This window comes from Brachionichthys hirsutus, chromosome 24 (genome assembly GCF_040956055.1).
Source record: "Brachionichthys hirsutus isolate HB-005 chromosome 24, CSIRO-AGI_Bhir_v1, whole genome shotgun sequence".
Taxonomy (NCBI): Eukaryota; Metazoa; Chordata; class Actinopteri; order Lophiiformes; family Brachionichthyidae; genus Brachionichthys; species Brachionichthys hirsutus.
The window spans coordinates 2,087,875-2,100,421 of record NC_090920.1 but is presented as its reverse complement, the minus strand read 5'-3'; the positions used below and the strand labels follow the sequence as shown (position 1 = coordinate 2,100,421).

The following is a 12,547-nucleotide window of genomic DNA, read 5'->3' as shown; positions in this document are numbered from 1 at the left end:
CTCTGGGATGGAGGGAGTCTTCTTCAACGGGCTGTCGGACTGGTTGTATGAAGGTGTGTGTGTGTGTGTGTGTGTCCCCTGTTTTTAATTTATTTACCCATGAATATTTAGAAGCAAAACAAACATATTTCTCAGAAGCAGGCGTCCGTATTTACAACACAATCATGGGTAATGGGATCCCCGCGACTCTTCATCATCCCTTTTTGCAAATGAGCGCAAACGCGACACGATTTATGCTGCCGAGCGAGTTTATAAATTTCCGGCTGAGCGCTCCGGGCTCCAGTTGGGAAAACGTCACCCGCCAGAAGGCACGGTGGGGGGGGGGGGGGGGGGAACGCGGCACAGCGGTGAAATCCAGCTGTTTAAAGAGTTTTCAAAGATTTTCCTTTCGCATTAAAACCCGCAGCTGAGCAGACGAGAGGAACCGAGCAGAATGGCGATGAAGAATCAACAACGCGCCGCCACGATCCATTAAGTCCCGTGTAAACAAATTCGGTGATGTGGCTGATGGCGTGCGCCGTTTGCACGGAGCGAAGCGCAAACACGGGGAGGCAGATGGGTGGGGGGGGGGGGGGTGAAGAAATCATTTCTGTGTGTTTTACATTAACTTTGGTTTGTTTTATATTGAAGGAGAAAAGTAGAATAAAGGATAAATAAGGAGACTCCCAAGGACGAGATAAAGTATTTTAAGGGCGTCTGAACCATTTCTAAAATGGATCTAGCCTCGTGTAGGACATCGAAAAGATGTCTTATTAGCCTGTTAGCATGACAGGAAGGCCGTAACCGCGGCGCTCATGCTGTCGTTCGTGTGCTTTTCTGCACAGAGGAGATTCTGCGCTCGCATCTGGCTCACTGGTGGTCGCCCGACGGGGAGAAACTGGCCTTCCTCGCCATCAACGACTCCCTGGTGCCCAACATGGTTCTGCCCCGGTTTACGGGAAAAACCTACCCAAGGGGCCTCCAGTACCCGTATCCCATGGTAACGGTCTGAACCGGCTGCGTTACGGGAATTGCGTCTCTCCCGTAGACGACTCGATTTCGCGCTTCCTCCCCCTTCAGGCCGGTCAAGCCAACCCCGCCGTCCGTTTGTCCGTGGTCAACCTGTTCGGGGCGACGCACACTCAGGAGCTGCAGCCTCCTGATTGGCTCCGCCTCAGGTAACGCACACACACACACACACACGCACACAACACAAAGGTGTGATCCTCCTCCCTGCAGGGATTTCTACATCACCATGGTGAAATGGATCAGTAATACTCACCTGGCGGTGAGGTGGCTCAATCGCCCCCAGAATGCATCGCTGCTGACGCTGTGCGACGCCACCATAGGGGTCTGTCTTCAGGTGCGTGTGTTTGTTTATTGAACAGGGGGCAGAAGTAAACATGACTGTGTAAAATAACTGGCTCCTATTTTATTCAGAGACACGCGGACTCTTCAGAAACGCATCTCTCCAGACAGGTAACGCTGAATGCGACCGCCGCCTCCGCCGCACGCTGCGCCACCCTGCGTTTTTTTCCCGTTACTGAGGGAGGCGTGCGGCGGAGGCCCTGTCGTGCATGAAGTGCGTTTGCGTCTGCAGAGAGAGGCGCCGCTGTTCTCCAAGGACGGGAGCAAGTTTTTCCTCACCGTGCCGGTGAAGCAAGGAGGTCAAGGAGAGTTCCACCACATCACGATGTTCACCAGAAAGGTGCCTCCTCCCTCCTCCCTCCTCCCTCCTCCTCCTCCTCCTCCTCCTCCTCCTCCTCCTTCTTCTCTCAGTGCCGAAAGTCTCCAAACTGATCCTCTTTCAGCCGCGCGGCGACCAAGACGAGGTCCGACATTTGACGTCGGGGGACTGGGAGGTGACGGAAATGGTGGCTTACGACGAAAGCGGCGACGTCATGTGAGTTTTTTCCGTCTCCCGCCAAACGCAAAGAATGAAAAGGGAGCTCTTCCTCTTTTCTATCGTTACCGCTTCCGTGCCGTCGTGTTTGAAAATGGAAAATACTGGAGGAGCTGCAGATTTTCAGCAAAATAAAAGCTTTGTTCTCTGTGAAAACATTAATTTAGCTCCCCCCCCCACAGATACTTTCTGAGCACAGAATTCTCTGCACAGCACAGACATTTATACAGGTAAAAAAAAAAAAAAAACGCACACCACGATCTTCTTTCATGATTTACGCCACATCCTTTTCCAGAGTTAACACTCCTTTCTCTCTCACAAAAAGCGTTTCCACGCTCGGCCTGTTTCCACGGCGATGCCTCACCTGCGGACTGAAGGAGGAGTGTTCGTTCTTCGACGCCGACGTCAGCCCTGACGCGCAGAAGGCCATTCTGCGTTGCAAAGGTGAGCGGGGCGGTCAAAGAGAGGACGGGAGTAATGTTAGTTTAATAAAAAAATATATAAACCCTCAGAAACAAAACCTCGGAGGGTTAAGACAGGAGTTTAGCTCTATTTGCATTCAGGAAAACTTAAATTCCCCCTTTCAGGTCCCGGAGTTCCCGCCGTGCTCCTTCTCAGTTTAGACGATGTGGATTGTGAGTATTTTTTTTCACTATTAGAGTATTTCGCTTCGCATTAAACCGGCTGACGGACGTGCGTTCCGTTCCTTTTCTCTGCTCTGAAAAGGAACACATTTGCACCGTTATCTCGTTGCCGTGGAAGCTTCAGCAGCTGCTGGCCTTTGCCGAACTCTGCAAACGTATGCATTTCTACATGTTTTATGCTTTTATTTTGGCGCAATTTACCTCCTCTATTATTTATCAGATGGGGAATAATCCTTTGTGTGCTTGAAAGACAGGTTAGCCACGAGTTCTTATGGATCAGTGCAGTGGTGAAGTGCTGAATATTTTATGTGAAGTCTTGTCTTTGTCTGCGTGAACTCGCGGCGCCACCTTTCAATTCGAGGTCGGCGGGAAGCAGAAGAAAGAGAAGAAGAAGAAGAAGAAGAAGAGAGCACAGACATCTGAATAAAGTCATTTCCTTCGCGCTGAAGCAGGGACATGCAGAAGATACATTTTCACCGAAGTCTACACTTAAATTTCAAAGTACAGGACGTTTGATTTATATGACAATTTGCATTTCCTGACACCCCAAAAAGGTGTTGTCATACCCCCCCCCCCCCCACCACCACCGGCGTGGAAAATTAATGGCGCTCATTCCGGGAATCTCCAACAATAAAACTGCTTACCTGCACCCTTTGCTAATTTAAGTGGTTGGATGGTCACTTTATTTTGTGCTTCGTGGCGTAAAAATCAATGCGACGATTTCTCACCGACAGTCCCGACAATTTTCAGCATTTCCACCAAAGTGGCCGCTCGCCTAATGCGACTAATAACCCATCCATCACTCCCCTCAGGTGGACGTTTTAACCCCCCCACCCCCCGTTAGAAAGAAACCGATGAATTAACCAGATCTTTTCCATTTTTACAGCCTACTTCCTCCTGGAGAACAACCTCCCCCTGCGGTCGGCGCTGGCGAGCAAAAAGACGATGCAGACGGAAATCCGGATGATCTCCGTCGACGACTTGGGTACGAGCGATCTGCGCCCAGCAGCTGTGTTTGCGGAGATGATTTAATGTTGATTTAATAACCGGAGATAACGGAGCTGGGCGGCGCTGCGTTAGCTCCCGTCCTCCAGCTAATGTTTCTCTCCCGCTAACAGAGCTGCCTCTGAAGCTCGTCTATCCTCCTGACTTCTCCGAGTCCTACGTCTACGGCCTGCTCCTCGTCATGCAAGTCTTTTCACTGTTTTTTTTTCTTCTCCGTTTCCAGCAGCAGCACTTGTGAACTCGACTCGGCCAGGACCGCGTTTCAAACCGTTTGAGGATTAAACTAAATATTTAATTCAAATCAAATGTCGGAAAAAATTCTATGAAAAGTGATTACCGGTAATAATAAACGACTCATTTTGTATCCGCAGCGGCGGTTACCCCGGCGATCAGGCGGTGACCGAGGAGTTCGGGCTGGACTGGGACCGGGTTCTGGTGGAATCGGAGCAGGTCATCGTAGCTCGGCTCGACGGCAGAGGGTCGGGGTTCAGAGGTCAAAGGTGCTTCCTCTTGTTCAAATGTTTCCCTTTTTTTTTTTTTTTTTTTTTTTTTTTTTAGCATTCCTCGTCTTCATCCTCATCCTCGCCACTCTGCAGGGTTTTGCAGCACACGCTCGGCACGGTGGACGTGGAGGACCAGGTGGCAGCTCTGCGGTACGCGACTCCTCCTGGTTCAGGGTTGAATTTTTTTGAACTATCTGTGAATCGGACAGAGCGAGACGTAAAAACTTTCTACGCCTCAGGTACCTGGCGAAGCTACCGTTCGTCGATCGCACTCGCGTAGGAGTCTTCGGCGAGGTGCGTGTGTGTGTGACGCACGTTTGAACGGACGAACGCGTTCCTGTGGCGTGGAGAGGCTTCATTCTCTTGTTGCCCCCCCCCCCCCCCTGCAGGACTACGGCGGATACCTCGCGCTGATGATGCTGAAGCTGACGGAGAAGCTGATCCGATGCGCTGCGGCTCAGGCTCCCGTCATCGACTGGTCCATGTACGGTACGGCGATGCATCGCGCGTTCTTATACCTCCACCGCAGGGGACGGAATTATTTATGACTTCTGCTGCGGCGGCTCCAGTTCTCATCATTCCTTCAGCCACAATGTTTTTTTTTTTTTTTTTTAATCCTACACGGGGGTTATTGTCTGAGCAATGGAACTTTAATTATCCTCATGTTCTGCTTTAGGGAGTTTGATCTTATTGAATTTGAGAGCGAAGAGCTTCCTTTTTGTTTCTGGGAGCGGCTGTTAAAGCCTCTATGGCTGCATGTGGTTGCGGTTTAAGGGTCTGAAGAGCTCTTCTGCTTCCTGCGCAGGCAGGGGAAGGATTTGTTCGTCAAAGACCGTAAAACGCACTCGCGCTGTTTTCCTTTCCTCTTGTCTCCGCCAGCTTCCGCTTTCTCCGAGAGATTCCTCGGCTCGCCTTCGACCGACGAGAACAAATATCAAGTGAGTTCGCTTTTATCTTTCGCTGCTTTAATTTACTATTTTCATGTCCCAAATCACGTCTTTTCAAGCATCCAGATGCAGTGAGTTAGGAAATGAAGACAAAAGCTTCCTCCGCCGAGGAGGTCAGAGGTCAAACGGGAGAGGAATGAATGTGCCAGGAGAATTTTTCGTCCCACGCGAGCTCTTTTCTTTGTCCAGGTGGAGGTCACTTTTGTAAATTAGGCCACATCTGTCTGAATAAACGCTTCAGGAAACCAAACCATTGGTTTATAAATAAAGATAGAAAAATTGGCCTCAAGCATTTCCGCGGATCTTCAATCTCTCTCTCTCGACAGCAATCGGGGCCAAAAAAACAAAAACACACACAAAATAGGAAAATGCCAGCGGCTGGAAAATGAAATGACACACTTGTCCTCTAAGGGAAGGTTGCAGTCAAAGTGTGTTTTCCCCTCTTAAGTGGGTTGCCTACATGTGGGCCAGAGGACGCTATTTTTGTGACTCCGGCAGTACAGGATGGGGGGGGGGGAATATGGAACGACGTGATCAGACGTTATCAGCAGGACATCATCGCTCGCCCATCTTCCTGTTTCAATCCCAGCTGGGATCAAACGGACGAGATACACCCCCCCCCCCCCCCCCCCGCTAACATGCGCCCCCCCCCCTCCCCGACGCCGCTAAACATCACGTCTAATTCATAGCGTTTATCCTGAACCATTTAATGATGAGATGCTTCATGAATATTTAATCTTTATTTACTTTCTTCCAGAGCGAGACGATAAGATTTATAACCCCACCCCCCCAACCCCCCCCCAGTTTTATCCACATGCTTAGCTGAAAATGAAGCTGGCTGATTGTGTCTTTTTCTCTGCGCCAGGCGTCCAAAGTCCTGCCCAACATGAGAGGTCTGCAGGGAGGAACTCTGTTCCTGGCTCACGGCACCGCCGACGGTACGAACGTCACGTGCGGAGTCTCTTCATCAGGCGGGTGGGGGGGGGGGGGGCGTCCTTTTTGAAATGAGCTTGTTAGATACGCAGCGCATTTAAAAGCTCGACCTTTTGACGACTGAGTGGAGTCAAGCCCCCCCGGGACGCTAAATTTTGCACGTCTTGTTTCCCTCCGCAGCGAACGTTCACTTTCAGCACTCGGCGGAGCTCATCAAACACTTGATCAAGATCGGAGCCAATTATACGATGCAGGTAAATAGTCGTGTCGACATTTACGACATCTTAAAGAGTCAGATTTCATCATCGCATTCCGGCCGGTGTGATTAAATCTCCCGCTGTCATCGTCCAAAAACGATGAGGAGCGATTTGCATTTCCGTAATTATAACCGGCAGCACAAACTAAAATTCACTTTGATTCTATTTAACATGCCGCTTCTGTTACTACAAACGTCTCGCCTTTGAAATGGGTTAATCAAATTTAGCGTCATCCTGCTAACATAAACGGAGGCAATAAAGCTTTTTCACCGTGCATAACTTTTTTTTTTTCTCTCTCTCTACCTGTTTCACAGCTGAAGAATAAAAGCGCGCTTTTAGAGCGTCCAGGTGAAAGCCATGAATATAGAAAAGAAAAATAATTTAACTCGCGTAAAAAGAAGGGTTTTTTGGTCTTTTTTTTATTTTTCTTTGTTCGCTGTGTGAGAGTGCGAGGAGCCGGTTGAGGTTTGAGAGCTTTAAACGGTGCCTGAAATGAAGAATGGATCTCGATGTCTGAGCATCAGTTCTTTTATTTTCACAAAAATGATTGTCTGGCGCCGGCGTCTGAAGAAAAAGATTGCCTTGAAAGATATTCCCCCCACCCCCCCCCCCTCCCCCCCAAACTACCTTTTCTCTCTCGCCTCGCTTGACAGATCTACCCAGACGAGGGGCACTTCCTGTCCAGGCGGAGCCGGATCCAGCTCGCTCACTCCCTGATTGGCTACTTTCGCGGGTGCCTGCTCGACGCGTCGTCGTTACTCGACCACCAGCGGGACGACGAGTGAGACGTGACGGGACGCGTGGTTCGTTCTCAACCCTGTAGCGTTTGACAGAAAAGAATTTTTCGCTTTTCTATCGGCAAAACTAAGCGAGTTATTCTGCTATTGGTTAAATCCCGTAAAAAAAAAAAAAAAAACTCAAGTTTTTTGGTAGATTATTTAGAAGCCACTTTCTCTGTCCATCGTGCATCAGAGTGTTTGATTCGATGTCAGCCCGTCGCTGTCGTATCCATTCGTCATCTCTCTTCGGAGCGGTTTAACTTGCACAAGGAAGCAGGAAGGAAGTCCTTGTGTGGAGCGGAACAGATGTGTGCTTTTGATTTGTGTCTGTGCTTCTAATAATTTATTATTTGTACAAAGTGCTTTAAAGTGTGAGAAATCCATTTAAAAAAAAGAAGTGGATATTAAAGGAAGAATTCCTCTAAAGCAGGGGTCCCCAAACGTTTTCCTGTGAGGGCCACATCACTTTTTCCTTCTCTGATGGAGGGCCGGGGTCAGTTTGTAGGAAAAGTGTGATGATGGCGGGGTGCCTAAACATTTAGGGGCCGAGTGCGGAGGCAGGCTGTAGTCTCCTCACCTATACGGTGGCGTGGTCGGTAGGGTTACCGACTCACAGCCGGAGGAACTGGGTTCGCATCCAACTGTGGGAGTGGGGGTGGCGCGGGGGCGGCGGGGTAGGCCTAGGGCCCGCCCTGTTGCCCCTGCTCCACCTCATTCCCGTAGTGGGATTCGATACCAGGGCCATTTTGCCCCCCTGCCAACTATGCCAGGAAACGTGCCCTTTTATCATACCGTATTTTCACGACCGTATGACCTTCTCCTTGCTTCCAACTCTTCCTCCATGGATCCATTAATGCTGGATCCTCTCTCCGCTGCTCTATTCCCGTGTTCTGCTGTGGGGCCGACAGCCTCCTCTGCTTCGTTAGCACGCCATAATACTATGTTGAAGGACAGCATCGGTACGTATCGCTCCGCGAGGCGCCTGACTATAATACTATGCTGAAGGACAGCATCGGTACGTATCACTCCGCGAGGCGACGGAGTCCGCCTTACAACAAAACATAGGACGCGTGGACGATAGGACGTTCGGCAAATTTAGAAGACAATTTAAGACATTTACGTGCATCTTACCGTGAAAATACGGTAAGTTGATATTACAGAACATCGGAACATTAACTTTCTGGCCGTATGTGACAGTCATTAAAAAATAAAATGTTGTATGGAAAGGAAAATAAGTAAATTTTATTTTGGGTCTCTGGTATTGTTCAGGGGGCCAGGCCAAATGTGGAAATGGGCCGGATCCGGCCCGCGGGCCGTAGTTTGGGGACCCCTGCTCTAAAGAAATGACTATTTTAACGACTCGTATCCATGGCGATGGACGGCTGGGGATTCTTCCAAACGGCTGACTCGCTAGCCTTTTTCATTTTCTACATTTTGTACATTTTTCTTTGCTGTGTCGACATTTACCCACAAAGCACTGCAATAAAAGGCGTCGTCAAGTGTTATGGCAACACGGAGCATCAACCGGTGCCGTTACTCGCAGAGGTGAACGAACGCCCTCGGCGTAAAAACGTGAAGATAAAAAGAAAAAAGATGAAGTACTTAACATCACAATGAGTCCAAGTCGAAAAAACCTGTGTATCGCCACGCTTGTTGTTTCTGCTGTGACTTTCATTTGTCTTTCTGCCGGAGGGAAACGCTGTCGGGAGGGACGAGTAAAGAAAAGCAATGTGTGTTTTTCTTGTTTTAATATTTAAAAAAAAAAAAAACTGTTTCAGTTTGTGTTTTCTCAACACACAAAGGAATACTTAATAAAATCCCTTCAGAGACTCTACTGACTTTGTAAGTGCAGTTCTTGCGCGTTTGGCGTCCTCGCCCTGAACTATGGATGCAGGAGACAAACCGCTTTTAACTTCTCTTTGTCATATTTTGCAGGCGAGGTCGTCGGGGGGAAAACTCAGCAGGAGCGCTAAATCCTTCCGTCCTTCGGCGTCACTTTTTCCACCACCTTTACAAACCCACTGTCTGGATTCTGCTTAATCAAGCTTTAATAATCTCAAAGTAATTAGGGAAGCAATGTGAAGGTCCTGTCCACTGAGGAATGGGGGGGGGGGGGGGGTTCAGAGGCAACTTCAGTTTGTCTGCGCTTTATCTTTAACTGGACATGGCTGTCACCTGAGCTGTGAAATATTTATTATAAGTGACACCACACTGTCATCTGGTGGGGGAAATTCGCATTGCACACGTGGGTTTTGATGTTACCAGTATTTTTTTCATTGAGAATATAATCCGTAGTGAAAAATACTCATTAGATCAAGAAGCTTTGTAACACTGAAGAAGTTCTTCTCGCAGCTGCAATAAAATCCATAAATATTACAGCAGCAGCAGCAGCCTGTGGTTTACGAAATGTCAGACGATAGACTAGTGTTGAATAAATAATATTCAGGTATGGCTAGTAATTCTCCCCAGGCTCGTAAAGCTTTGTCTTCCTTTTTTCAGGAGAAGTTAAATTTTTTGTTTCGTATTCGGTATTTTAAGCGTTTTCTTCTTTTAGATGGAACCTGGATATAATTGTGAGTAGAGTCGTAAAAATACAGCAATACATTGCGTCACTGTAAAGAACCTGCGTCTGTGTGCTGCTTTTACTCTGGAGGGGTCAAACCGGAAGCTCCCCCTCCCGCCCTCCTGTAGAAAGTGTAAAAGTCAGCGCGTCACGTCCGGCAGGACTTCATTCACAGAGATCTCGTAATAGGTGGACTGTGAGCGCCTACAAGTTTTTACCTCTTTCCTGAAAGGACATTTGAAGCAGCACGATGGTGAGTATTAACCCGTTATTACTGTTTTATAACACCAGTAAGTAACTTTCGTAATGTTTTATGACCTCGTGAACTTTAAAAAAAAAAAAATCTCGTTTCTACTTTTGAAAATAACTTTATAGTGAATAAAAGTATTTATTTATTTTTTTACTATGAGAAACATAAAGTTGTGCCTGAGAAACCTCCTCCGTCGAAGGGTAACTGTTTTCATTCGGGCGCTGGGAAGGGCTGCCTGTCGAATGGCGGGCTTGTTTTTCTGCCGATGACGTGTGAAGCGGGACACGCCACCATAACGCATATTTCACGTTTGTAACATGAAGCCGGGCACATGATGACCCCCCCCCCCCCGGCCCCCACCCATTTTCAGTCATGAGTTCAGGAAGTTGACTTTTATCGACATCCGTAACGCACAAGGTTGTGTCGTAATGTTTGCTGAGCCTTTTGGCGAAATACAAAGTGAGTCCACGCCCTTTGATGCTAGGCCCCGCCCTCTTTGGGCGGGAATAAAGAATTACATTTCAAATGTATTGGCTTTTTCAGCTCAAAAAAAAAATATATATATAAAAAAAAAAAAAGATTAGCCATCGCCGAACGTGGAACGTGTGAGTTTGCCTTCACGCAACATTTGCGTCTCCTTTGCTCCCGTTGCAAAAGCCGTTAGTTCGATTAGCCCGTTAGCTAAACGGGTTCGACAGCATTGCCTCTTCTGAGCCACGAGCGTTTAGCGTTCCTCAGCCGGGCTCCAGTTTGAATGAAGACTCTTATTCCCCCCCCCGCCGCCACCGCCGCAGCGCGAGTGTATCTCCATCCACGTCGGCCAGGCCGGCGTCCAGATGGGCAACACCTGCTGGGAGCTGTACTGCCTGGAGCACGGCATCGAGCCGGACGGCCGGATGCCCGCCAAGGACCCCGCCAAGCCCCACGACGACTCCTTCACCACCTTCTTCAGCGAGACCGCCGCCGGGAAATACGTCCCCAGGGCCATCTTGGTCGACCTGGAGCCCACTGTGATCGGTGCGTCGACGTTTCCCCCCCCCCCCCAAGCTTCAGGGGCAACAATAAATAAATGACCCCCCCCCCCCCGCCCCTTTGCTCCGTTTCAGACGAAGTCCGCACGGGGTCGTACCGCCAGCTCTTCCACCCCGAGCAGCTGATCTCGGGCAAGGAGGACGCCGCCAACAACTACGCCCGCGGCCACTACACGGTCGGGAAGGAGCACATCGACGCCGTCCTGGAGAGAGTCCGCAAGCTGGTGAGAAGGGATTTGGGAGACGACCAGAATGTGTCGTTTTTTAATTTTCACCTTCGGATCGTTTCCTGAGCTCCGCCCCTCCCCCCCCCAGGCGGACCAGTGCACGGGGCTGCAGGGTTTCCTCGTCTTCCATTCCTTCGGGGGAGGAACCGGATCCGGTTTCACCTCCCTCCTCCTGGAGCGCCTCTCGGTGGATTTCGGTAAGAAATCCAAGCTGGAGTTCGCCATCTACCCGGCCCCCCAGGTGTCCACGGCCGTGGTGGAGCCGTACAACGCCGTCCTGACCACCCACACCACCCTGGAGCACTCCGACTGCGCCTTCATGGTGGACAACGAGGCCATCTACGACATCTGCCGCAGGAACCTGGACATCGCCCGGCCGACGTACACCAACCTGAACCGCCTCATCAGCCAGATCGTGTCGTCCATCACCGCCTCGCTGCGCTTCGACGGCGCCCTGAACGTCGACCTGACGGAGTTCCAGACCAACCTGGTGCCCTACCCTCGCATCCACTTCCCGCTGGCCACCTACGCGCCGGTGATCTCGGCGGAGAAGGCCTACCACGAGCAGCTCACCGTGGCCGACATCACCAACGCCTGCTTCGAGCCGGCCAATCAGATGGTGAAGTGCGACCCCCGCCACGGCAAGTACATGGCGTGCTGCCTGCTGTACCGCGGCGACGTGGTGCCCAAAGACGTCAACGGGGCCATCTGCGCCATCAAGACCAAGCGCTCCATCCAGTTCGTGGACTGGTGCCCCACGGGCTTCAAGGTGGGCATCAACTACCAGCCCCCGTCCGTGGTCCCCGGGGGGGACCTGGCCAAGGTGGAGCGGGCGGTGTGCATGCTCAGCAACACCACCGCCATCGCCGAGGCCTGGGCGCGGCTGGACCACAAGTTCGACCTGATGTACGCCAAGCGGGCCTTCGTCCACTGGTACGTCGGCGAGGGGATGGAGGAGGGCGAGTTCTCGGAGGCCAGGGAGGACATGGCCGCCCTGGAGAAGGACTACGAAGAGGTCGGCATCGAGTCGTTCGAGGAGGACGAAGAAGGAGAGGAGTATTAAGAGCGGGGGGAGCGGAGGCGTGGGGGTCCGCGTTCAGGGAAATGTTAACGGCTTGCTAATAAAAGGGTCCGAAGATTAAATTAAACAGCTGAAGAGTCTTTATTTCCATTAATTAAATATTCGGGATAGTAATCAAAGTGTAATAAATATCCTGCTGCTGTTCCGCTGCCTCGCATAACATTGCAATTCAGGTTGTCGCCACCAGACGGCGCTGTTGGCTAACCACCACGCTTCACCTGTCCATCACTCTTCTGATCCAGGAGCCTTCAGAAGCCCATCTGATTGGGGCCTTTGGCGCTGAACGTGAACGTTCTCATAATCCTCAAACACCCCCCCCCCACCCCCCCCCTGGGAGCCCATCTTCATCCCCCGAACCGCTCTTTCCTCTTCAAACGCCTCTCCAAACCAGCTTTTTTTTTTTTCCAAAATGGAGAGATGGACGGATAAGAGATCTTTTTTTTTT

General features: G+C 50.4%; 2 protein-coding genes across 2 annotated transcripts; both read left to right on the top strand.

Annotated features, from left to right (window-relative positions):
• Position 1: 1 nt before the first annotated feature.
• On the top strand, positions 2 to 6,956 carry LOC137912265 (inactive dipeptidyl peptidase 10-like; the record flags this gene model as incomplete). Its single annotated transcript, XM_068756615.1, has 20 exons — positions 2 to 53; positions 825 to 979; positions 1,060 to 1,157; positions 1,219 to 1,342; positions 1,420 to 1,458; positions 1,580 to 1,687; positions 1,791 to 1,882; positions 2,065 to 2,112; positions 2,208 to 2,326; positions 2,470 to 2,517; positions 3,413 to 3,511; positions 3,645 to 3,714; positions 3,903 to 4,031; positions 4,128 to 4,184; positions 4,274 to 4,328; positions 4,424 to 4,523; positions 4,914 to 4,972; positions 5,847 to 5,919; positions 6,095 to 6,168; positions 6,825 to 6,956. Coding segments are annotated over 20 exons (1,731 nt in total), but the record flags the coding sequence as incomplete, so codon positions are not given.
• Positions 6,957 to 9,667: 2,711 nt separating this feature from the next.
• LOC137912086 (tubulin alpha chain-like) lies at positions 9,668 to 12,152 on the top strand. Its single transcript, XM_068756440.1, has 4 exons — positions 9,668 to 9,766; positions 10,558 to 10,780; positions 10,870 to 11,018; positions 11,110 to 12,152. The coding sequence occupies exons 1-4, from the start codon at positions 9,764 to 9,766 to the stop codon at positions 12,082 to 12,084; spliced, it is 1,350 nt and encodes a 449-aa protein (XP_068612541.1). The 5' UTR covers positions 9,668 to 9,763; the 3' UTR covers positions 12,085 to 12,152.
• The last annotated feature ends 395 nt before the right edge of the window (positions 12,153 to 12,547 follow it).